This window comes from Haplochromis burtoni, unplaced genomic scaffold, assembly GCF_018398535.1.
Source record: "Haplochromis burtoni strain Fernald_Lab_line unplaced genomic scaffold, NCSU_Asbu1 Contig_96, whole genome shotgun sequence".
NCBI lineage: Eukaryota > Metazoa > Chordata > Actinopteri > Cichliformes > Cichlidae > Haplochromis > Haplochromis burtoni.
In genome coordinates this window covers 1,342,691-1,365,570 of record NW_024582457.1, presented here as the reverse complement: position 1 = coordinate 1,365,570, position 22,880 = coordinate 1,342,691, and the positions used below count along the sequence as shown (strand labels likewise).

At 40.8% G+C, this 22,880-nt stretch overlaps 1 protein-coding gene across 5 annotated transcripts in view; it reads left to right on the top strand.

The window, feature by feature from the left end:
* Positions 1 to 14,560, top strand: part of LOC102301822 (arginyl-tRNA--protein transferase 1) — a 51,451-nt gene extending 36,891 nt beyond the window's left edge. For 4 of the 5 annotated variants that reach the window (XM_005927123.3, XM_042222853.1, XM_005927125.3 and 1 more), the window contains 2 exons: positions 4,457 to 4,577; positions 13,230 to 14,560. In XM_005927123.3, coding sequence (XP_005927185.1) covers positions 4,457 to 4,577; positions 13,230 to 13,408 — 300 coding nt within the window. In that variant the 3' untranslated portion in view covers positions 13,409 to 14,560. Of the gene's footprint in view, positions 1 to 4,456; positions 4,629 to 13,229 lie in introns of all 5 variants that reach the window. The other variant, XM_014335120.2, reaches the window with a different exon arrangement.
* The last annotated feature ends 8,320 nt before the right edge of the window (positions 14,561 to 22,880 follow it).

The following is a 22,880-nucleotide window of genomic DNA, read 5'->3' as shown; positions in this document are numbered from 1 at the left end:
CCATATTTGTCTGCTTGGGTTTAATGCCCATTTCTTTCTGAGAGTGCTTGACCACTATGTAATCCCAGCATAATATCCCATTCACTATTGTGTTCATGCTTGACCTAATATATTATATAAAACAGGGTGCTTTTTGTATTGCATGTTATCTTTGGATAATATATCTCTTGCCAGTGCCAGACAGACTAAAGTCTAACATTAGTGACCTCATCTATTCTATGACCACTCTTACATCACACTTTTGGAGCCGCTCTGTCTCATACTGAGGTAGGTGTTCAGTTAACCAACTGATTACTTTATAACTTGATGTTCTTTCCTGGGTTGGCTGTATCAGTTGTTTTAACAAGAAAAGTCTCTTTGAAACCGCATGCAGACACTGTGCACAGTGTCTGACTCGTGCAAACGCAAACATACAGTGATACCTCAGCAGGGGTAGGGGTGTGTAAAAATTCAGCTGTAGATATGAGCAGGAAATTAGCTGCAGATGTGGGTGTAAAGTAATGCAGATGGAGACAGGGAAACCCTCTTACCATGACACTAAGTCCACCTTCTGTCTTTTGGTCTGGCAAGCCTGAAAGGGGATCGCTTTGAACCATGACACTGCTGTGTGGCTACAAATCACCAAATGATCTCATCCTCAAAACTCTCTTTCTGATGCAACATGTGATCGTATCTTTACGTTTTTGATTCCTCACAAACACATTTCCCTTTTTCTAGCTGCATAAAACTGTATTTGTAGACACTGAGCTGGTCTCCAATGTTAAAAGGTTAATGAGCTACAATCAGTGCTTCAAATTTGTGTTTAATTGATTAAAGCTGCTTTTACAATTTGTGACACCCTGGCGGGAGAGAAAAGAAGGTGAAGAAAGAAACTCCTGTTTGACGGTCTTTTGTTTGATGAAGCTTGTCTCAGCTCAGCACATACCAAACTCATTTGTCTGATTTCCTAGTCAGACTGGGAGGAGGAAAAGAAGCAGGAGGCAAAAGAGGTGTAGATTTTCATGAGGATTCCTTGGCTGCAGCGAAGCACTCCATTTATGGCTCTGATTAATTGCTTTTCATATAAATCATTGGTACAGGCCTGGGGCATTGCTCTCTACCTCGAGGTGTGTGAGACAGAAGTGTGCACAATTAAGGGAAGGAACAAGGTTAGTGAACTTTATTATGGACTCAGTGACTCTGACAGAAACACACAAATCTGTGTGCATGCAGTTGTGTGGCCTCAAAAGAGTGAGTGATGCTGTATCATTGAAGGGCTGGGGATGATGATAGTTCTGCAGAGTATTGTGTAATTGTATGTCAGGCCCTGTGGAGATATGTGTTTATTTAGTTTAGATGATTGAAGCTGCATAATAGTTTACACTGGGGCAGCTTGTTATTCAAATGAGGTTGAGTAATTGTCCTCTCCTGCTTGTTAAAGTTTGGGTTCACTGGGAATGCTGCGCTGTAGTAGATTGCTTTCGTATAAACAGTGACCTCTGCACATTCATTAACAAACACAGTGCAAAACAACAGATTAAAATGACTCGGAGCCTTTTCTCACTTGTACAGTTTACATTTTGTTGAGGTTCTCCCTCGTCGTCGTCACATTATTACTGGACGCACCTCTTAGTTTGTCCATTCATCTCCTTGTTTAGTTTTTGTTTTTCATCTTGATCTACCCATTTATATTTCTTTCCCTGACTTTCTGCTTCTCTCTGGCTTCAGACATTCTCTCTCAGAGCTGGGCCCCTCCATGCTGGCACCCAGACTGCTCCCCCCACCAGCCCCGCTGCAGTCAACGTCTCAAAACATTAAATACCATCCTTTTGCTTCATCTGCACCTAATTTTCTTTCGCCCCTCCCTTTCTCCCTCCTAGCGCCTCTCATTTTTCACACCTCAGATTGCAGCCAAGTCTGTCTGCTGAAGTTTCTATGCGTCCCCCCCCCCTCCCCTTCCTCACTATTTTTTTTTCTTCTCCCTGATCCCTCATCTCTCTGTTTCCAAATGAGCCTTTCAGAGATTGTCAGTCATCTGCATCACCTCATTTCTGCCTGGACATGCAAGCACGGAAAGGAGTGAAGGATGGAGGGATGGTGACAGATTGGTTTGTGTGGGAAGTTTTAAGCAGCTACAATGGAGGGAGCAGGCTCTGAAAAGAGGGTGACTTAACCTGAAAACATTTATTTTCGTCTGAAACGTCTTATTCAGGCCTACCTGGCAATTTGCCGAGCAAAAGTATATATATATATAATATATATATAATATATATATATATAATATATATATATATATATATATATATTATATATATAATATATATATATATAATATATATATACTATATATCCTTAAGTTTTTTGTAAAGTATCAACCTATATATATATATATATATATATATATATATATATATATATAATATATATATATATATACAGTCAAACCTTATCGCATGACTTTCTTGCCATTTACACTATCACTTCCTGTGGCCTCTTTAGGCCACTTAGTGAGCTAAGAGCCACTCAGGAGCATGGATTTGTTGTAGGCCATTTCACTTCCTGTTATTAGATTGGTGGTAACGCTCTCAAGAATCTACATAGCAGGGAGCCATTACTGGATACTGCAAGGGTATCTTTGCATTACATGGCCTTCTAGTCAACCTGGGAAGAGAGAAAATATGAGGGAGGATAATGAAAGTCAGTGGTGAACTCAGTATTCACATTCAGTTCAATTTATTAAAAAAAAGAAGAAAAGAAGCTGACAGATAGAAAAGCAAAGCCCAGTTTGCCATCACCTCGCTTCTTTATTATTTCTCTCCACCGTCCAGACCACTAATAGCTGTGTCCTTTCGTACTCTTCATCGTTTCTCCTTTTCAGGGGAAGAACTGAGGAATTGTCTTTGTGCCATGACCAGGCTCTGTGTCTCATTTTGCTCAGACAGTTCTCTCTTTTTTTAAGGTCTACAGCAAAGGCTGGATTTATCATTTACAATTATAAACACAAAAAGTAGACCTGTGTAAATCAAGTTCACTTTATTTCTATTGCAAAGACACACACTGACACACAAAAACAGTTGTTTCTGTTCCTTAAATATGAGCTTCTGGTTTCTGGGTGCAGAAGGCTTAAGTGGGGAAATATGTGCATATCGTTGTGTTTCCGCTGTTAGCCAGGTGTGTGTTCTGCACGTAGAGGTGTGTGTCAATGCGGTGTTGAAGGAGTCTATAGAGGTGTGGCAGAGTGTGAGAGCGTCAAGCTAGCTGTGCTGACAGTTGCAGGAGGCTGTAGGTTGTTGGGATGTGGCCGACGATTGCGTGCATCCACTGCAGCTCCGGATGCAGAGCATTCCACCTTCATCTGTCTGTTAGCAGGAGCACTTGGAGCAGGCTGAAGGCTTTTGCTTCATTGTGAATTCCTTTATTTTTTCCCCTCCTTACAACTTGGTTGGCTTTTGGAGTGATTGTATGATTTTAGAGATACATTTTTGCTATGGGATGGCCATAGACGAGGACCCCGCTTTAGTTGGAAAATACAACTGTCTTTGTTCTTCTGTTTTTCATTTTCAAAGCCATAAAACAAACTAGTTCTTTCACATAGCGTCCTATCTTGCATGTGAAAGCAGCCAGTGTATTTTTCATACATGTGCAATGCCAGATGGTTCGTGGTCAGTTTGTATAACAGTATGCTCCAGCGATGCTATTTCCTTTGTCTTACTTATCCTGATGTTTTGATGACAACAGTGTTTTTTAAATCATTTAGAACATTTTGACCTTCTTGTGTTTAAAAATTGCATTCCTGAAATCCTGGACTCTTTGTCCTACGGTTTAATGTCACATAAACTGTAAATATTGGTGTGGGTGTTGAGGCAATGCACCGGGCCTTTTGCAGGCCTTGTTTACAGATCTTTCTCTGCAGTTTGTATTTGTTTGGAGCCATGTGATGGAACACAGTTCCCTGATAATGGCGTCTCTTTCTGTTCATTCAACCCCTCGCTCATTTTTTCCCCCCTCTTTGCTTTGCAGCTGTTTTTGTTAAGCTTAGTTTTCTTTCCATCCAAAATGTTTGGTCAGATACAGACTCGTACCCATTTCACAAGCACACATTACAGTGCTGACGTGTTTACATTTCCTGCTAAACGTGCAGACAGTGTAACACTCATGACATGGAGACACACAGCTCAAACAAAGACCCTTAACAGAGAGGGGTTTGATCCAGGTCTCAACCCTCATCTTGACCCTGGGGTCAGTTTACAACTTGTCAAACCTTTTGATTCTAAAGGGTCACTAACACTAGAGTAGAAAGGCTTTTACCAGGCTTGCAGCATATTTGTAAGTATTTAGTTGATAAACGTTAGAAAATGGTTTTAAACAACAAAGAACCAAACTGATGTCCTCAAGTTAATCATTTACTACATAATGAATATATGGCAATTTAAACAGCAGTTTTAATGTTTTTTTTCTTTTCTCTTTCTTTTACCAGGGGCAGTACCGGCCTTCTGACCTCCTGTGCCCAGAAACCTATGTCTGGGTATCGATAGAGCGATGCATCCCCCTTCTTGACAACTCCCGCTACGCTCGTTTGAACCAGGATCCTGATTTAGGTACTACTGCACAAAACTACTGCTCGACTGATGGCATCACGTGGATTTAATGTATGAAACTACATCATTTTTTTTTAACATGCAATTCCATAAACACAGCACTGTAGAAAAGTCTTACGCCACCCAACATGACTTTATATCTTGCTTCCAAGTAGTCTTGAGCAATAGTTTTCTTTGGAAAATGGTTGCTTTTTTACTCATTTTCAGTCCAGTCCTTGTACTTGACCATTTTATTTATTTATTTATTTTGAACACTGACCTGTGAATCATTTAAACATAAAACAGGCTCCAGACACCTGAAACACAATCCTGGTCTTGTGTAGACAAATTGGCAAAGAAGACATTTTAAATTGTCCATTCAATTGTGGGGCGATCGTGGCTCAAGAGTTGGGAGTTCGCCTTGTAATCGGAAGGTTGCCGGTTCGAGCCCCGGCTTGGACAGTCTCGGTCGTTGTGTCCTTGGGCAAGACACTTCACCCGTTGCCTACTGGTGGTGGTCAGAGGGCCCGGTGGCGCCAGTGTCCGGCAGCCTCGCCTCTGTCAGTGCGCCCCAGGGTGGCTGTGGCTACAATGTAGCTTGCCATCACCAGTGTGTGAATGTGTGCGTGAATGGGTGGATGACTGGATATGTAAAGCGCTTTGGGGTCCTTAGGGACTAGTAAAGCGCTATATAAATACAGGCCATTTACCATTTACCATTCAGAAACTTTCTCACTAACAGCCTGCTGTAATTTGTTCCCATTTCTTTAATAATAATCTGTAAAAAATTCCTAACATATCATTGTTTGACAGGCTTAAAATAGTATTTTTGCACCAACACTGTGATGCCCTGTGTGTCCTTGAAAAATTTGAGGAAACTGGACAAGTAGAGACCAAAAAAAAAGTGTCAAACCTAAGAATCATATAAAGCAGAATCTGACAGTCATGTTCTTATAAAATATGGGGAAAAAAATCCAGCAAAGACCTGACGCAAGAGAAACACAGCGGTGTTGGAGATTTTTCTCAAAACTGATGGAATTATGGGCACAAAAAAGTACCAAAAGCCATCTGATTGGTAAGAGATTCAATTTTTTCCAGCATTACAATGATCCTAAACACACTGCCACTGCAGTAAAAGCATACCTGGAAATTAAAACAGAAAATTGAACATGAATTGGCCTCCCCAGGATTATTGAAAATTACTGAAACAGTAAAAACTGAATTCAATTTAATAGAATTTGTACAAATTAAAGAGGCCTTTGCAGATCCTACGGTTTTCTCATTCCTCATCATCATTTGGTGTGGCCAGAGCAGACTTGTATGCAGTGCATATATAAACCTATGTATACGTACCACTGATACACTCACTACATGATTGACTGTTTTGTTTTTTCCCCTCTTCGGTTTAATTTTAAAATGTTGGCATACTTAAAGCAGTTCCAAGAACATGACTGGTTGAAGGTACAGAGAGCCAGCCATGTCCTGTTTACTGTGGCCCATTAATCTGCATCACCAAACAGGCACCAGACAGAAAAGAGCCACCGATCAACAGTAATAGGAGATGTGAGCGGACGTGAATTTGATTGTCAGATAGATGGAGACTGATACATGGAGGGGAAAGAGAGTGAGTAATAGAAGAATAGATGGAGGGAGAGATGAGGGACATGTGATAAAAATGTTTTTACAACGAAGGCAATTGAAATGATGGTGGCTGTATGCTCGCACTCAGAGAGAGAAAAGTGTAATAAAATGGAAGATGGATTGATAGAGAGTTGGAATGAGAAGGAGCGGTATATGAATGTTAAACAACAGACGTGGGGGTTTGTTGTAGTGACCTCATACTTGGAGAAGAAAACCAACACAATTGATGAAGGAATCTCAGTCCGGATCAGATTGTGTGATGAGGAAAAGTTTCCAAGCAGATAGTTCACACTCTGTAAAGAAAGTTAATCGAAACACATTTCTTAAGGAAATGAGGATTTACTTGCTAGCGTTGGTCGTGCAGTTATATAGTGAAAACAACACGCTCGGGATAAATAAGAGTATTTAAATGTCAATTAAAATGTTAAATGACAATGTCTAGACAGGTCATTTATAACACTGCAATTAACATCTTAGCCAGCGGTTGATCTGACCTTTCGTTTTGTTCCCAGTAGTCGTCGGCCTTGCACAAATTACTGAGGACAAAATCAAGGTCTTGGCATTACCATTATTCACAGTGAGCAGTTTATGTTTGTGTGTCTGTGGTTCTTGTGGTGCCTGGATTCCTGAGTGGACTGTTGATCTTGGACAGGACTGGGCATTATTTCAGGCCTAGCTGTCCAAACGCAGTGTCATTACATTTCAGTGCTAGCTGTCTTGATGGTTCACTCTCAGGTCTGGTGCCAAGCTTTGTGACTGAACTGTAAAAAGCCAGACTAACAATAGTGTGGAGGGTGCTGTCCGCTTTAGAAATACATCCAAGTGGCGAATAAGTCAGCAGGTCAACCTATTTTGGCATTGTCACTTCAGCAGTATGTCACACAGTTGAGGTTTGTGGCCCAGTTCTTTGGCTAGTTCTTGTTGTGTGATTAGATTTTTGGACACAAATAAAGACATGCTGCAAATAGTTTCTAAGTGTTGGGAAAGTCTTCACTGTTCATTTAGGAATCTGCTGTGGCAATTTATGGCAGCTGCTGGGCCACAAAACTAAAATATTTGTGCGTATGTCAGTGATTGTGACATGTACTCTGCTCTGATTGATTCATCTGCTTTCACACAAAGCAAGACTGATTACCAAACTATGTTTGTCTAGCATGATGGTTGAGCAGTCAACTGTCAATAACAGGGTTCAGTGCACAGCCTCTTATTTATATACTGGGAATACTGAATTTATCAACACTGGTGTCACATTCTGCCAAAAATAAACATGTATAGTAATATAATTTCTCTGATCAATTCAAAGAAATTTGACTTTAGCCTATTCACATGGAGATCTGTTTGCCATTACAACTCACCTTCACTTTAGTTACAGTTAGTGTGGTTTAACAATGAGGTCAGTTCCTCTCGATGATGGCAAACTAACACCAACTAAGCACTAACTTGATGTTATTGCCCCAGCCATCTTTATTAAGGATCTGTTATGCTTTTTTTCCCAATGCCATTATATTATTCTCGGTCACTACTATACAGTAATCTTCTCTTTAAAGCAAACCCGCCTATAAGCCGCCTCTCCTGTGGTTGGTTGCTGCTTGGAGACAGAATGTTTGAACTGACATCACACGGAGACTTGAGTAGAAAAAACTAAAACAGAGTACGTGGAGCAATCAGCTCTTTCATCATAGGGACTGTTTGCATCACACATGCTGACCTCACTATTTTAAGCTTAACAGTATAAAGACAGAAATAAGGAAAATCGTAGTAAGTCTACTTTAAGAATGCGGTCAAAACATCCTGTCTGTAAATGGGAAGGTTAGGATAATCATGTATTACATTTACTATTAAACCAATAATAATAGTATTATAATAATAGTATACTATTATTATACTTATGAAGTGCTTTTTTTCTCTAACTGGGCGACCCGCTCTACCTCCTGAGCAACAGCCAACCAATACACAGACGTCCCAGGCATTTACTTTTTTAATTATTTTGATCTTTTTACTTATTTTATTATTACTATCATTATTATTAATACATTTGCTGTCCTATCACCACCACCATACTGCTACCCATAACTATTAGACAAACGACCGAATCCTGAATTATATAAACTGTTAATCAGGTATAGCTCTTTAAATCTTACTGATGAAGTTAAAGAAAGATTTAATTTTCTTTTTTAAATCATTTTTAAACATACATGAATTAAAATGGAATATTTGTGAAACAAGCATGGCAAATATTAAGATTATTTTCAGAAAAAAAAGTTAGAACAACAGATAGTAAAAATAATGTGTTGCTCGCTTGTTGAGAAGAATGTGCTGGTAGTTGGTTAAAATCATGTTGCTTGATTTATTTCCATACCTTTAAAGAGTCGGTGGAGAAGTCTAAAAATCAAGTCTCACCAAAATAATAATCATACTCAGTGTAACCTCTCTATATAGCTTGAAAGCCAGAACCTTAACCTCCGGCCCCCAGACAAAGGTCACTGTTAGTGTGCTGGATATGTGTTTAGACTGTAAAATGTGACCAGGTTACAGTGCTGTACTAATGAGGTGTGTAAAGACAGCTAATCTAAAGTTTACACAGCTCTCTTCACATCAGACTCACACTGATGCCTGTTGCTGACATCTTGAGGGCCCTGGGACCTGGGGCGGGTTGGCTCTTAAAATGTATGTACACACACACATACACAGAAGCTCACTGTGTGCAGCACATATCTGTGTCTCACACACTCATAATCCGTGTTTGCCTAACAGCGGGAGTAGTAGGGGCATTGGCCGCTAAGCAGTATAAATATTTGCCAAAATACGTGACCCAAGTAGTCACCCCTTGAACTGTAAGTGCGCCTGGCAGCCACTAACCCACATGCACAAAGTTACACATTGCATACACAAACCCAACGTTGTGATAAGTAAAGTGCCAGCTGGTATTTCACAATGTTCTGTTCTCTCTCTCTTTTTGTTTTTTTTTTTACCTTTCGTTACATCTCTGACGCACACATTCACAGCTTTGCATCAAACTGATAGTCTCTGTGCTTTCAGTGCAACGAAGTGAAGCTAAAACATTAGCTAGAGGCGTGCATTCTAGCCTGATGGTAGCCAGCCATTACCCCCAAGCCTCTTGTGATTTACATGATATTTCTAGCTTATGCCACACGTTCATATCTTGTCTCACTGTCATGGCCACTTTGCTCTGCTCTTAGGCAGGCTTTCTGCTCCTTAGCCTGACTAATGCACGTTTCCATTCAGGTTAAAGCCTTTTTTTCCCCAGCAATACAGGAATTTCTCTTCCCGGAAGTCCTTCTTTTGGTGCTTTAAAAGAATATTTAAGTCTTTTCATTAGTAATAATAATAATGGTAATATCCTTTATAATGGAAAGATATCCTATTGTTGCTTCGGTTCCTGCGATGGACAAAAATTCATGGTCACCGGCAGGGATTCAGGGTCAGCTGCTAACACAGGGGCTTGAACCCAGGTCTTACAGTCAAAGAGCAGTCTTCTCAGCACACTACAACACCCTTCTGGCCCTTTCCTTTTCAACCTTTAGATCTTCAACATTGGGTCAGAAGACGTGGTCATAACCTGATGGCCTGCCTTTGACCAGCATCCGGTGTTAAGCAAGTGTTTCGAAAGTTTGAGATGGATGGGAAGAGAGAGAAGCGTGGCGGGGTGTCAAGGCCCGTAGCCTCAGCCTTGACCCTCGCACTCCCTTATCCGACCCTCATCACTCCTCTTCCCCCTGACATTTGAACTCCAGCCCGAAGGAGCTGTGACCTCAGAGTGGCGTGTCACTGAACGTCCGGTTGGCCTGACAGGAACAGGGTCTGGAGCCACTCAGAGAGAAGAGACACTGATGCAGCCAAGAAGTGAGTGAAGAAGAAAAGGAAAGTTGTTTATGTGAGGAGCGGATGTTTGGATTGCCTTGAGTAAGAGAGAAAGATCTCTGCTCAGTATTACTGTTTCACTTAATAGGCCATCTTCAAGCTTCATGCTTCTCTCCATGTTTTCCTGTTTAATGTAAACTCGTCGGTATCTTCACGAGGCGACACTGTTGGACAAGTGTAACTTTGTAATAACTGCAGTGTAAGTGGACTGTCACCGTGATGAAGAACATGAGGAGGCAGCGCGTCGTGAATGGCCCGAAGGAAGCCGAAGAAGCATCAGATGTTTAAATCTTTTCACTTTGATTCCATTGGGACACAATAATCCTTCACGGCCCAAAATGTTGTTCGTGAGGAAGTTGCATAACATGTTTACATCTTTTTAAAATCAATTTTGCCACCCGCTGTGTTAAAACCTAGAGCTGGTATCCTTTATTTAAAAGTTAGTATCAGCCTTCCTTCAATTATGTGACTCAGCAGTTTCTTGAGAAGGGTGGAAAACACAGTAGTTGGGGCATTACTGAGCAGGGAAACGAGGCTAATAAATAAAACATGAATCAACTGTGTGGAAAATTCTAGCTGAAGTATGAGAATATCTAAATGGTGAAAAAGCCTCGGGGCTTTATGCTTCTAACAGCTCTCTTCTTTCCCTTGGCTTGTTTTTCAGGTAGTTTGTGTGCAAGTTAGATGCCAAAGTTGTAGATAGATTGACATTTGGATCTCTGTACGCCACCAAAATGGACTGAAGTTAGGCAGTTGAACTGAGAGGCACTTCAGTCAAGAAATGGTCCAAAATTCCTCCACATTGTTTTGGACGCTACTCGAGCAACTACAGGAAACATCTGATGGACGTAGTTGCTGTTAAGAGGTTCTACAAAATACAGAAACAATCTGGTAACTTAACATATTAATTTTACATTAATTATAAATAACAGGATTATATTTAATACTTGGATGCAATTCATTTGGTTCAGGTCTAGAAGATGGTCAAATGGACATCACTAAGTAGGCCTTTACTGCAGGTGCCTTCAGTTGATGCTTGTTTGCGCGTCTTACGGCAGGTTTTCTTTCCCCCGATGCCCTGTCCATGCAGCTTTGCATGGAAATACCCAGAAACTATTTTAAAGATCGTCAAACATTTTATTCTTATATAATGACGTGTCAAAATTCATTAAGGGTGCTAGGGAGGTCATCAGATGTCATCTTTATGGGTGAAAGAGTTCAGATTCAAAATTCTACAAATGTTCCATTTCTTTGCCTCGCTGTCGATTGATTGATTGAATGTGAGCATATGGTCTTCATGTTTTGTTTAATTTTATTTTTTCCTTAAACATTTTGGTTTTGCTGCACTGACCAGTAGATTCCTTCCTTTTTTATCTGGAATCCGCCAAATGGGTCTGTAGGCCCGTTTTGTTTTTCAGTCCTAATGAAGGCCTCCCTCACTCTACAAGTCATTAGACCACATGTTGAACATTAGCCAGAACAGCCACAGAATGCAAATCCACCACTTAGAAACAACTCTAGACAAATTATTACCTCGATTTGACCCGAAAGAAATAACAACAGTCCACACCTGGCCTTGAAACCGCTTATCAATGAATTGTCCGATTACTTACGAGCCTGTATAAACAGACGGAGAATTTAAACAAATGATTTTAATTCCTAAACAGTTAATGTGGTATTTTTTGCTACGTATTTGTGATTTTCACTTATTGTTTATCCATCTGAAGTTATGCAAATATTTAAAATGTCCCACTGGTGAGTCTTTTTGCTTGAATCTTAGACTTTTCCTTTGAATCTGCTCTGCCGATTAAGCCATCATCTGTCTTGGCAGCGGTTTAGGCCTGAAACATTGTAACAGATTACTGCAGCTGAGGCTGACTGGTATTGCTCTCAACAAGTCTATCATGTCTAAACGCATCCGAGGTCCAGTTACAGTGCTTTTTGAGTTTCCTTTTTTGTAAATGTAAGATTTCTTTTATAGAAAAGACTCACTTTGCATTTTTTTCTCCCTGTTGTTTTTCCAGTTGTTGATGTGATCAGGTTGTATTTGGCTGTATTGCAAATATTTTAGAAATTAGTCAGAGATATGTGCGCTCGCATCTTCTTCACCAGCTGCTCAGCTGTGAGCCACATGGATGATGTCAGTGGAGTGATTAATTGTGAAGCCCTTAGTTCTCTTAATACAACATCTACTTAGGCCTTTTTGACTGATGTGCCTGACAGGAGAGTGCGCTTCACTCTGCTACCTGCTCCAGAGTTGTTTTTTCTTTTTCCTTTTTTCTCTAGGTTTCCAGATCAGGATTGCTTCAAGCAGGACACTTTTAATGGATCAGTTGTTATATGCAGAGTATTCAGGGGAGATATGCATTACAGAAGACAAAATAAGCATTTTGCAATTGTTTAACTAGTAGACTACATGGTGTGATAATGGACTAAGAAGATAAATAAAAGCATTTAAGAGTCCTACTTGAATGACTGCAACATTTATTGGGTAGTTTCTGACACAAGAGACTTGTAGATGTTCCAGTGCATTTAAAAAAAAAATAGTCATTTTCTGACTGAAATGGGAAGTTTATGAGTGAGGCTGAGGTAGAGTCATACCTCTGTACAGTATATTTGGCTTTGCTTTGCTCAGTATGTACTCCCTGCTGTGCTTGGCTCAGTGTCTCACTCCTGGAGGCGGCAGGTTTAGTGTCAGAGTGAGGGTCAGTGTATTTCAACCCTTTTTTTCCACATCTGACTCTCCAGAGAATCATTCTTAGCTTCTGCACACATACACTTTAGAGATTAGTAGTGTTTTACTGGTCCATCAGAGCTGTAAAAACACTGCTGGCAGTGTATGACACAGGACCTAATGAGATGCTGAGTTTGGCAAGCCAGCAGGGAGCAAGGCCCTGTAAACAAGGCCTGCTAACTAGCCTGCTCACGCACCACTTTGACCCCAGGTTTAGGGCACAGAGGAATTAAAACTGAAGGAGGGGGGGAATGTTTTCTGCTCCTCCAACACTTTCTCGGAATAATGGTGAATTTCTGCCAAGACACTCAGAGGTTAACTCAAACGAGCGAGGGAAAATAAGGACATTGTTTATAGTGCTTGATGTGTCTACACTGGTCCTCATTATGTTCTCATATGTGCCTGTTTTCGTCTAGGAGATGCTCGGGCCGTGAGGGATTTGGGCAGAGCTCTGGTGCTATACAGACGGACTGTCATGCCCTATGCAGCCTACTCCCGCAAACGCAAGGGCTCCAGCGACGAGATGGAGGTGCAGCAGTACGCCAGCTTGGTTGGCCAGGACTGTGCTGAAAGGATTTTGCTTTATCGCTCGTAAACACAACACATCATATTACCTTTGAATAAACGTAAATACATACTCCCTCGTCTGTTTCTGTATGTCGCTGTTTATGAAAGTGCTTTCTGACGCCTATCCACGTAGTCTCACCGTGCTTACCCTCCTGTATATTCTGACCATGCAGCAGCCGATGGCAATCTACTGCATGTATGGCCTCATTCACTTATTCATTTATGAGTTCTATTTTTTTAATCTGTGAACACCACTGTTCTGGGTTCATTCTTTTTTGTGTGCACCATTTTGATTTACTACATGGACAAGTTCATTAAATGGATTTTTTTTGTAGGAAACTATTTGGAATATATTCAGTGTATTTGCAGTACAGCAGAGAACAGAAAAGAATGTGTTATTCTTTTATTTTCAAAAAACTTTTCCAAAATTTCAACAAAAAAATTCAAAAGTTCCTAATTTGCTGTAACTTTTTTAACAGTTTAATGCTGCATGTGGTCAATGAGAAGAAACTCAATTAGAAAATAGCAGCCAGCAGAGTAACTACAGCTACACTGCTGCCTTTCTCTCTTATGTCACCGTGGGACGCAACCATCTCGATTGATAAAACAAACTCAGTTTAAGCTCAACTTGTAATAAATTTGCTTTACATCTGCTATAGCTGAGGTACAGCAACTGGTGCAATACAAACACACACAAAAAAACAGGTCTAGACATAAACAGATGAGCCAAAGAAAAATTTATAGTGAACAGATTGACTAATGCAATCATATTCATGCACTCTTACGCCCCTATCACATATCCTCCCTTTGACTTTTTTTCTTTCTTTTTGGCACCTCTCTTAATTGTGTATGCTTCAGTGCTGATCTGAAAGAGTGTTTGACTGCACCCGGGTTCGTATCAACATCGCCAGTGACACTCACTAAGCATGCTTTTTTTTTTTTTTTGAATGCCTGGTGATTAAAACATTTTCTTTTATTATTATTGTTATTATTATTTGCATAAACTGCGTCCCAAAAAAATTCACCTCAGCATTGTAAAGATTTTATCACTTGAGTTCATGCTTGAGGTCAAGCAAACAAGACATTGTTTTCAATACTTTTGATTTTAAGTGTTGCTTTTCTTTTCCTTTGAATATTGACTGTTATTTTTGATGAAGTTGAATAAAGGAGTTACAGCCTCCCTGATTGGACTTGATGGCTTTTCTTTGCATGCAAATTATGCAACACAATGCCGATTCCACTGGCTGAGGGATTTTTGGAAACATGTCAGTAACGTGTTGAGTCGTTCAAGTCTCTTTCTAAACGGTGTTAATTTTCACACATACAGTAGTTCATGTGTGAGAGCTTATATCTCCTGAAAAGCACATGCATACCCAGAGATAAGCGCTTCAGTTGGACTTCAATTAGGCAAAGCAACAGGTGTTGGATACATGAGCTGGCAGAACGCAGATGTACATGGCTTCTTACCGCAAAAGGTTTTCGCAGCAGTTTGACTCGTGGCCTGACCTGATAGCAGCCAGGGATCTCGTCTCACAACAAAGCACGTGTTGTCGTCTGTGCTGTAAACACAGGAATCTTAACTTGATGCCATGGCACGACAGGTTTATGAATCTCACTTAGTTGGCAAGATCTGCTGAATGTAAGGCAGGAAAGTTGTGCAGTAAGAGAATCTGCAGATCTTCCTACAATCTTAATACAAGGCTTTAATGTGAGGATAACCAAGTAGTGTGTGTGCTACCCCCATAATCCAGATAGGTAACTATCCTCCTTGTTCTAGATACTCACCTAGAGTCACATAATCACTCAAATGAGTGAAACTTGTAACCTTAGCCCGTAAGTGTCAGCTTGACCCTGCCGTGGAGCTATGTGCACGATGCAGCTCTGCTCTCTGGTGTGGCCCGACACGGCCCACATTCAGCCAGCCCGCTTGTCTGCACCCAATCTTGAGAAAACGATGTAGAGAGTCAGTCTCTCCAGTTTAAACTCAGCCTGGGTTTAAGAGCAGCCTGTGTCCTAAGGAATTAAACCAGATTGACAGGCTAATTCTCCAAGAAGGGAACACTGACGCTGGCTAGTTGCCACTTTGGATTCAATGTTTCTCTCCCACATTAGGCATGCTCCCCCCCCACCCCCCTGACCTTAATGTGTGTGCACACAGGCAGACACACACGCACACACACTCTCTCTTGGCACTGTCATAAGTACTTAGTCTTGGTGGACGCCACACATAAGGACATGTGCCAGTGCTGTGGTGTACCTCTTTCTGTCAAAACAAGTGGCCTAGACCAGTTGGCTGTTTTATAATGAGCCCATAATACACAGTATGGCAGGGTTTGGAGTTTGTGCTAATATATAATTGTGTCACTGTTCATAATTCTTATTAAGCATGAGGTTTGTACTGACCACACTCTGCTGCTAAGAAACTGTTCAGCCAAAGGTCAGCATTCAAAGAATAAGGTCTGGAGAAAACGCTTTACCTTCATGTCAGGCCTGAGTCACAGTGATGGGTTAAAAACTCTATGGTTTATTTAAGACGCTGATGGTGCCAAATGGTTTTGGGTTTGTCATGCCGGAAAATACAGAGAGCTCCAAAAAAGTCCCAGAACGGAGAAAATGACCCTGAATTAAAGATAACATTTAAACTGGAAAAGGCCACAAGCCTGAAGAAAATGGAAGTGGATGTAGACTTCAAACATGAAACTGAGCAGAAATGTTGTAAACGGCAATTTCTGATTAATGAACCTATACATCACAAATCGTTTAAGACTTTTAAAGGAATAAAGTTTATTATCATACAGCAGTCTTTCAGCACCCATCACTCCCGTGTTCCAGCAGCAAATTATGACACCCTAATGGAAATTTTTCACATTAGAAGCTTGGCTGATTATGTTAGAACAGCACGAACATGGTCCAGATGACAACAACACAACTGTTGATGGTTGCACCACAGTGGGTTTGAAATTTAAGGCTTTCAGCTTTAATCTAAGGCCTTCAATCAAAGTAAGTTGTCAATGTTTTTATTCATAATCTCCCATTTTCTCAAATTGAATTGTCCAAGTAACTGACAGGCTGTTTCCCCATTCATTCATGACAGATTAACCAGATTAAAAAAAACTGGAGTTGATTCCGAGTGTTGAACTTGTATTTGGTAGCTGTTTACTGAAACTCTCAATATTATGTCCAAAGACATGTCTGTGTAAGTGAGGGAGACCATCTTTAACCCGAAGAACCAAATAAACTTAAAAAGAAGGAATGAACTGGTCAGCTCAGCAACTTCAAAAGGTGCGAAAGACCACAGAGGATGACTAAAGTGAACGATCACAGTTTCCATGGTTAACAAAAGCGCTTCATAACATCTTACCAAGTCAAGGAGGTCTCGAGGAAATAGGTACATCATCGTCACTGGTTACACTCGAAAGACACCTTCATCAGTGAAAGTACAACAAGCTGTACATTCAAGAACAAGAAGACTAGAGCAGACTTCCAGTAAACATCTAAAAGAGCCAGTACAGATGTGAAAAAGGGAGAAAGAATTATCTCGTGCCAGAATGATGGAAAAAGTGTGGAGGAGGAGAAAACTAGATTATAAGCCGAAGCACACCACATCATCTGTCAAACATGGTGCAGGAATTGATACAGCATGTATGGCTGCCAGTGGAACAAAGCTAATAGAGTTTACTAATGATTTGACTGATGATAGACGTAGCATAAGTACCATACTGCAAACCCAATACCTGCAATCAACCCCAAAGAGTAATGACATACAAAGCTGAAAACAGAAAACCCAGCAAACAAGCAGCACCTCCTCATGGGAGGAAACGGCACTTTGAGATCTCTTTTGGGTGCTAGACTTCACGAGGTCATTGACTGCAAAGAGTTTTCATCCAAGTGCTAGAAACAAACCTTACATGTAAAATTATGTTAGTTTCTCCAGTTATTTTGATCCCTGGAAAATTGGGGTGTACAATTCCTGAAGAGTTAATGTTAAATATTTGTTAACGAATTAAAGAGGAAAGAGCACTTCAGTCATATCTTGACTGTTTGATCTGAAATCCAATGAGGCGGTGTGAAGAGGCAAAACTGAAAAAATGGAAAGATTGTGCTGGTTTGTGGATGGAGCGGTCGTCACGGCTGTATGAAACATAGTTTTTCCTGCATTGAAATCTTCTTTTAAAAGGTAGTTAGCACTGTCGCTTCTCTTTTTTGAGACTTTAGACATTCAAATAGCGAAATGAATCCCTTTGCTATTCATTTGTTTGTTTTTATCTTTTTTTTGAATGATCGATTGGCCTTTTTAATGTAGAGTATACCAGCTACATGCCAACGTTGATAGTCCATGAACCTTTTAACTTGTGGATCCCTTCATTAATCGTTAATGCCATTTACATGTCTTTCAAAAACGTGGACATTTCAAAGTGACCGCAAACCTTCGAGCAGAAATGCCAAAGATGGAAACAACTGTAGCTGAAGTTGTGGGACCAGAATTAGTTGAAAGCTGTGCACCGTCCTTGCGTTATGAAAGCAGTGGCCATACTTTGTAAGTTTAAGCTCAAGTAAATCAGTATTAATTAGATGTTTTTTTTGGCGTCTTTTCCACAGGAAAACCATCCTACTTTTTTCCACTTGCCGCTATTGGCTGATGGTCCCTGGAGGTTTTGTGGTCAGATGAAAGAGGATGTGTCAGCGTGAAATGGTATGGGAAGGAAAAGCAAGTCTGAAAGTGTGGAGAAAAAAAAAAGAGAGAGCCAAAGCCTAACCTTTTCCCTTTTTTCCGAATGTCTATTCCAAAATTGCGTGAGGAATCATGTCAGAGAAAATGGAATAATATCCTTCAGCTGTTTACGTAAATGCCTCTCAGTGTTATTTGCTTTTGAGGTAAATAAGAGGGAAAATGTGTTTAGGAAAAGAACAGATTTGATCTTTTTTTAAGTGGCAGTCATAGAAATTGCGCCAGGGGATGGAGCAGGGGTGGATCTAAAAGGTAGGCATGGACTGACCCCCTTGAAATCTGAATTGATGTAAAGTAATTTGATGAGACACGTCCTCAGAATTCTTTACAGTCTAGCAAGTTGTTGTTATTTGGTTTTATTTTGTTGTTAAAAAAAAACAAAGCACTATAAACAATTTGAAGTTGCTATGGTAACTTGCCAGTTACTTGTCAAAATTACATTTCAGCACTTTATACTGACATTACTTTCTGTGGATACATGATCAGCCTTTATTACAGGATGCCAGCTTTTTTTGTCTATCTGTATGTTTCATCCAGAGGTTGATCATCTTCTGCCTTTGCAGTGCACTCAATCAAACTGCATCATGCGATTGTAGATCTTTAGGTTATGCATATCTACTCTTTACCTTAATATAATGTTTCTTGATACACCTTTTTGTATGTACTTTGACATCTAACTGTAACAAGTTGCCTAATGTCCTGACTAAGGCATCATGGAAGTTATCCACCCCCCCGAAAACCCCATTAAAAAAATTGCAGAAACGTTCCAGGGACGGAGATGAAGCATATCCCTCTTCCACCAGCATCTCCTGCATGTATGAGTAAACCAGGACTGTGTGTAGTATCTGAAACAGTTATTACATGACTGTTTTCCTGTTTATAAATTTGAGACTATCTGTAGGCAGCTAGCCGTTTGATCTCTCGCTCTTTTTGGTCCCTCGCTCATCTAATCTTTCTGCATTGCATGCAAGCTTTGTTTCGTTGTACCCGGGACAGAATGTAAACACCGCCTCTGCCCACAGTATGTAGCATGTGTGTGTGTGTGCTGTGTTTACTCCTGATGGTCCTTGTGTGTGTGGGCTGCTTGTTTAGATTGGCTCCCCCATTAGGACAGTGTGAATTTACATGTTACATGTTTTCATAGTCCAATCTGTCCATCATTTCATATGCTGTCTCTGTGTGTCTTTGCCTCTTGTGTTGTTCCATTGTAATGCAATCATGTATTATGAGAGCGTGTTTGTACTGGCACCCACGCTAGGCTCACCAGACCAGCGGAAGCTCCCAGCCCAGAGGAAGTCCAGGGCTTCTTTGTGAATGAGGCCCCCTCCCGGATTAAGCGTATCGCACCCTAAATGCAGGTCTTTTCTCCTGGGGATTATCTAAAGGCCTGGGGGGGCGCCCACTCCCACTGGGGCCCTGTCACCCAAATTCAACACACTGTCACCGGACCTCTCCCTCGTCTCTTTGGTAGGATACAGGACATGAGGGGAGACATTGTGCCCCAGGAGACAAAACTAAAGTGATTAGAGTGTGTTATTAAGGGACCATAGAAAATGCATTTTGACATGGGGGCTCCGTTTGATCCAGGTTGTTGTTGGACATGGCAAAAAATATTCACACACATCAGTTGTTGTGTACATACAGCATGTTTAGGAATTTTGGTGCTGAGAGTAAACTGTTTAAGCTCAGGTGTTTTATTTGCAAACTAGATGAAATTCACTGCATGTGTGAGGCACTCTTGTCGAGGCAATGTGCGCTCTATAATGTTATAAAGGAAAAACATAGACACGTTACAAAAATAGTTGATTGCTGGCCAAAATGGGACCATTTGGTTGGACAAGAACACTAAGCACTAAACCAGATGTTCTCTGTAACTTTAAATGCAAATGCCGTTCTTTTTGGCGGGAATCTACTGTAAGAACATTTTTCAGGTTCAGTGGGGGAAATAATTATTTGATCCCCTGCTGAATTTGTAGGGGAACTGAACAGTCTCTAATTTTTACGGTAGTTTTATTTTAATGGCGAGAGAAAAAAACACATTACATAAAAGTTACAAATTGATTTGCCTGTCATTGCCTAAAACACATATTTGATCCCCTACAACCCAGCCAGAATTCTGGCTCACACAGATTGGCTGTGTAGCACACAGATTACAATCAATTCATCAATATATTACGTATAGATACTCCTGATCTCTGTTCGCTATGTGTATAAAGCACACATGTCCACAGAATCAATTTCTTCCATTCAGTCTTCTCCATCCACATGGACAAGACCAAAAAACTGCGAAAGGACGTCAGTGATAGTTTGTAGATCTGCACGGGGCTGGAGTGGACTACAAGACCATCAGTAAGAAGCTTGCTGAGACAGCTGTTGGTGTGATTTTTCAGAATCACCATCAGTCTCAGGAGCTCCATGCAGGATCTTGCATCATGGATTGAGGATGATCATGAGACTGTCATGTGAGGCTGTGTGCAGGCAGGAATGGTGGACTCAATGTGCCGAACTCAAAACAGCTTTAATGCTGAACTCGAATATAACAAAACTGAAAATACAAAATAAACTTTCACAGGATGTCAGACAGAACACACAGCATAGGATGAGGGGAGATCGCAACACAGACAAAGGAAAACACAGGGATACACAGAGGAAGCAATCAGGGAATGGGAGACAGGAGGGAAACACAGCTGGGGCAAATCAGGGCTGACGAGACAAAGGAAGCAAAACCAGATATATTAACATGAGACACGGACTTTCAAAGTAAAACAGGAAACATAATACAGAGATGTGGACTTGACAAGGGGATACAGCAGTAAACAGAAGGCAGAACTCTGACAAAGAAACCAAAAAACTAGAAATGATAAATAAAGGCAAAATCAAAGTACAATAATAAGGAAATTCAAAACTCTGGGTCGACCACCCAGGTCTCCTAACAGAGACAGGTGTTGGATCAGCCCAAAACAACGCAAGAGAAGCTCGCCAATGATCTGAAGGTACCACAGTCACTGGGAACACCACTGGTAACACAATACGCCGACTAAAATCTTGCAGCACCCACAAGGTCTCCCTGTACAGGCCCGTCTTAAATTTGCCAGTGTACAGCAAAATGATTCAGAGAACTGATGATCAGTCAAACCTTGAGCTCACACACTAAATTAACAGTTTGAACAGCCACAGTCATGACATGACCTGCTCTCCTTCTCTACACATTTTACACTTTGCAAAGACATCCAAGTTTGCAGGACGTGACCATTTTCAGCCACAGGGGCCTTTTCCTGCAGAATGAGGCTTTTATTTTTTATTTTTTTTAAGTACATTTTGCTGTTAATATTTTGAGCACAAGCAAATTTGTTTGATAGAACAAAAGATTCATAAAATCATTGTCTAATAGCAGTCGATCAGTGTGCACTGGCCTGAGAGAGAGAGACGAGAGAGGCCCTCTGTTCCTAAAGTGCTGCTGTGCAGTCGTGGAGACACAGATAATGACTGCAGGGAAATAAACTGTCATCATATAAAACCCCCCTGATATGTTAGTGTTTTTACTCGACCCCCTGTTTACCCCCCCCCCCCTCGCTCCCCATCATTGTCTTTTTTTCTTCTTTCTCTGGCACAGCTATGCATCTCTTTCTCTCCGAGAAGCAGTCATACATATTCCCACTGGCATTTGAATACTAATGCGTCATTGTGAATAGAGGAAAACTGTCGGGTGGTGCTAGGATTCGACCCACCTCTCAATATGTGCGCTGTCTCCTGTGGGGAATCTAAATCTTCTTTCCCTTGCTCTCTGCCTGCCGACTCGATCTCATTTAAGTCCACTTGCAGAAACTTCCCTCTCTGTGTCAGCCGCGCTTTATTATTTCTAGAAGTTCAGAGCAGACGGAGCTGAAAGTCCCAACTAACACAACGCCTCTTTTAAACTTTGTTCCCCTACCTTTTCTTGGCTCATGAAAAGCTAGCACAGCCAATATTTGCAGAGCTCTAAATCTTCACCCCTTGAATGCTGCTGTTGTTGTGGAGGGCAGCTCTTGGCATAGTCACGGCAACATGCCGAGTGTGGTGGGTTTCGGGATGGGGGCTATAGAGGAGATCAGAAAATAGAAATGCACATATGTACTTATAGAAGTCTTAGCAGCCAAATTGAATCCTGTGACACGGTTTCTCCTGTTATTGTTATTCCCGATGGAGGTGTGGCAGTAAACTATACATTTCACACTCCACCACTTCCATGCAAGTGGTGCAGAAATTCCATGTTAATATCTGTAATTATTTCAACTCACAAACCAGGTAAGTATTCACACTGTCAACTTACTTTGCCTGCACAACAAACACCTCATTCCTGGACTTTCCTTACCTATTTAACTTACACCTCATTTCATGCTCTAAATGCAGTTGGCGCTCAAATCCAACCAATAAAGAGTACAGCCTTTCCATCGGCCTATAATAAGCCTATAATATCTTTATAAACCATTTTCCACTATTAACAATTGTTTTTATGAGTACGTTTTGACTAACTATGCAAGTACTTAATGTCAAAATGACAAAAATGGGCTTTGTTACAGTACAAGTATAAAAAACAATACACACTTGGATACTTGTGCTCGACCATACCCTTATGTGAATCGTAAAATTCTAGAACAAACACCAACATTTAAATAATGAAATACATTACCAGCATATTATTCGTAGGAACCAAAGTGTTATACACTTATATAACTGCAGGGATCACCTCCCCCTTTCTTTCTCCTCATCTCCTCCAAGTTAAAGAATCCAC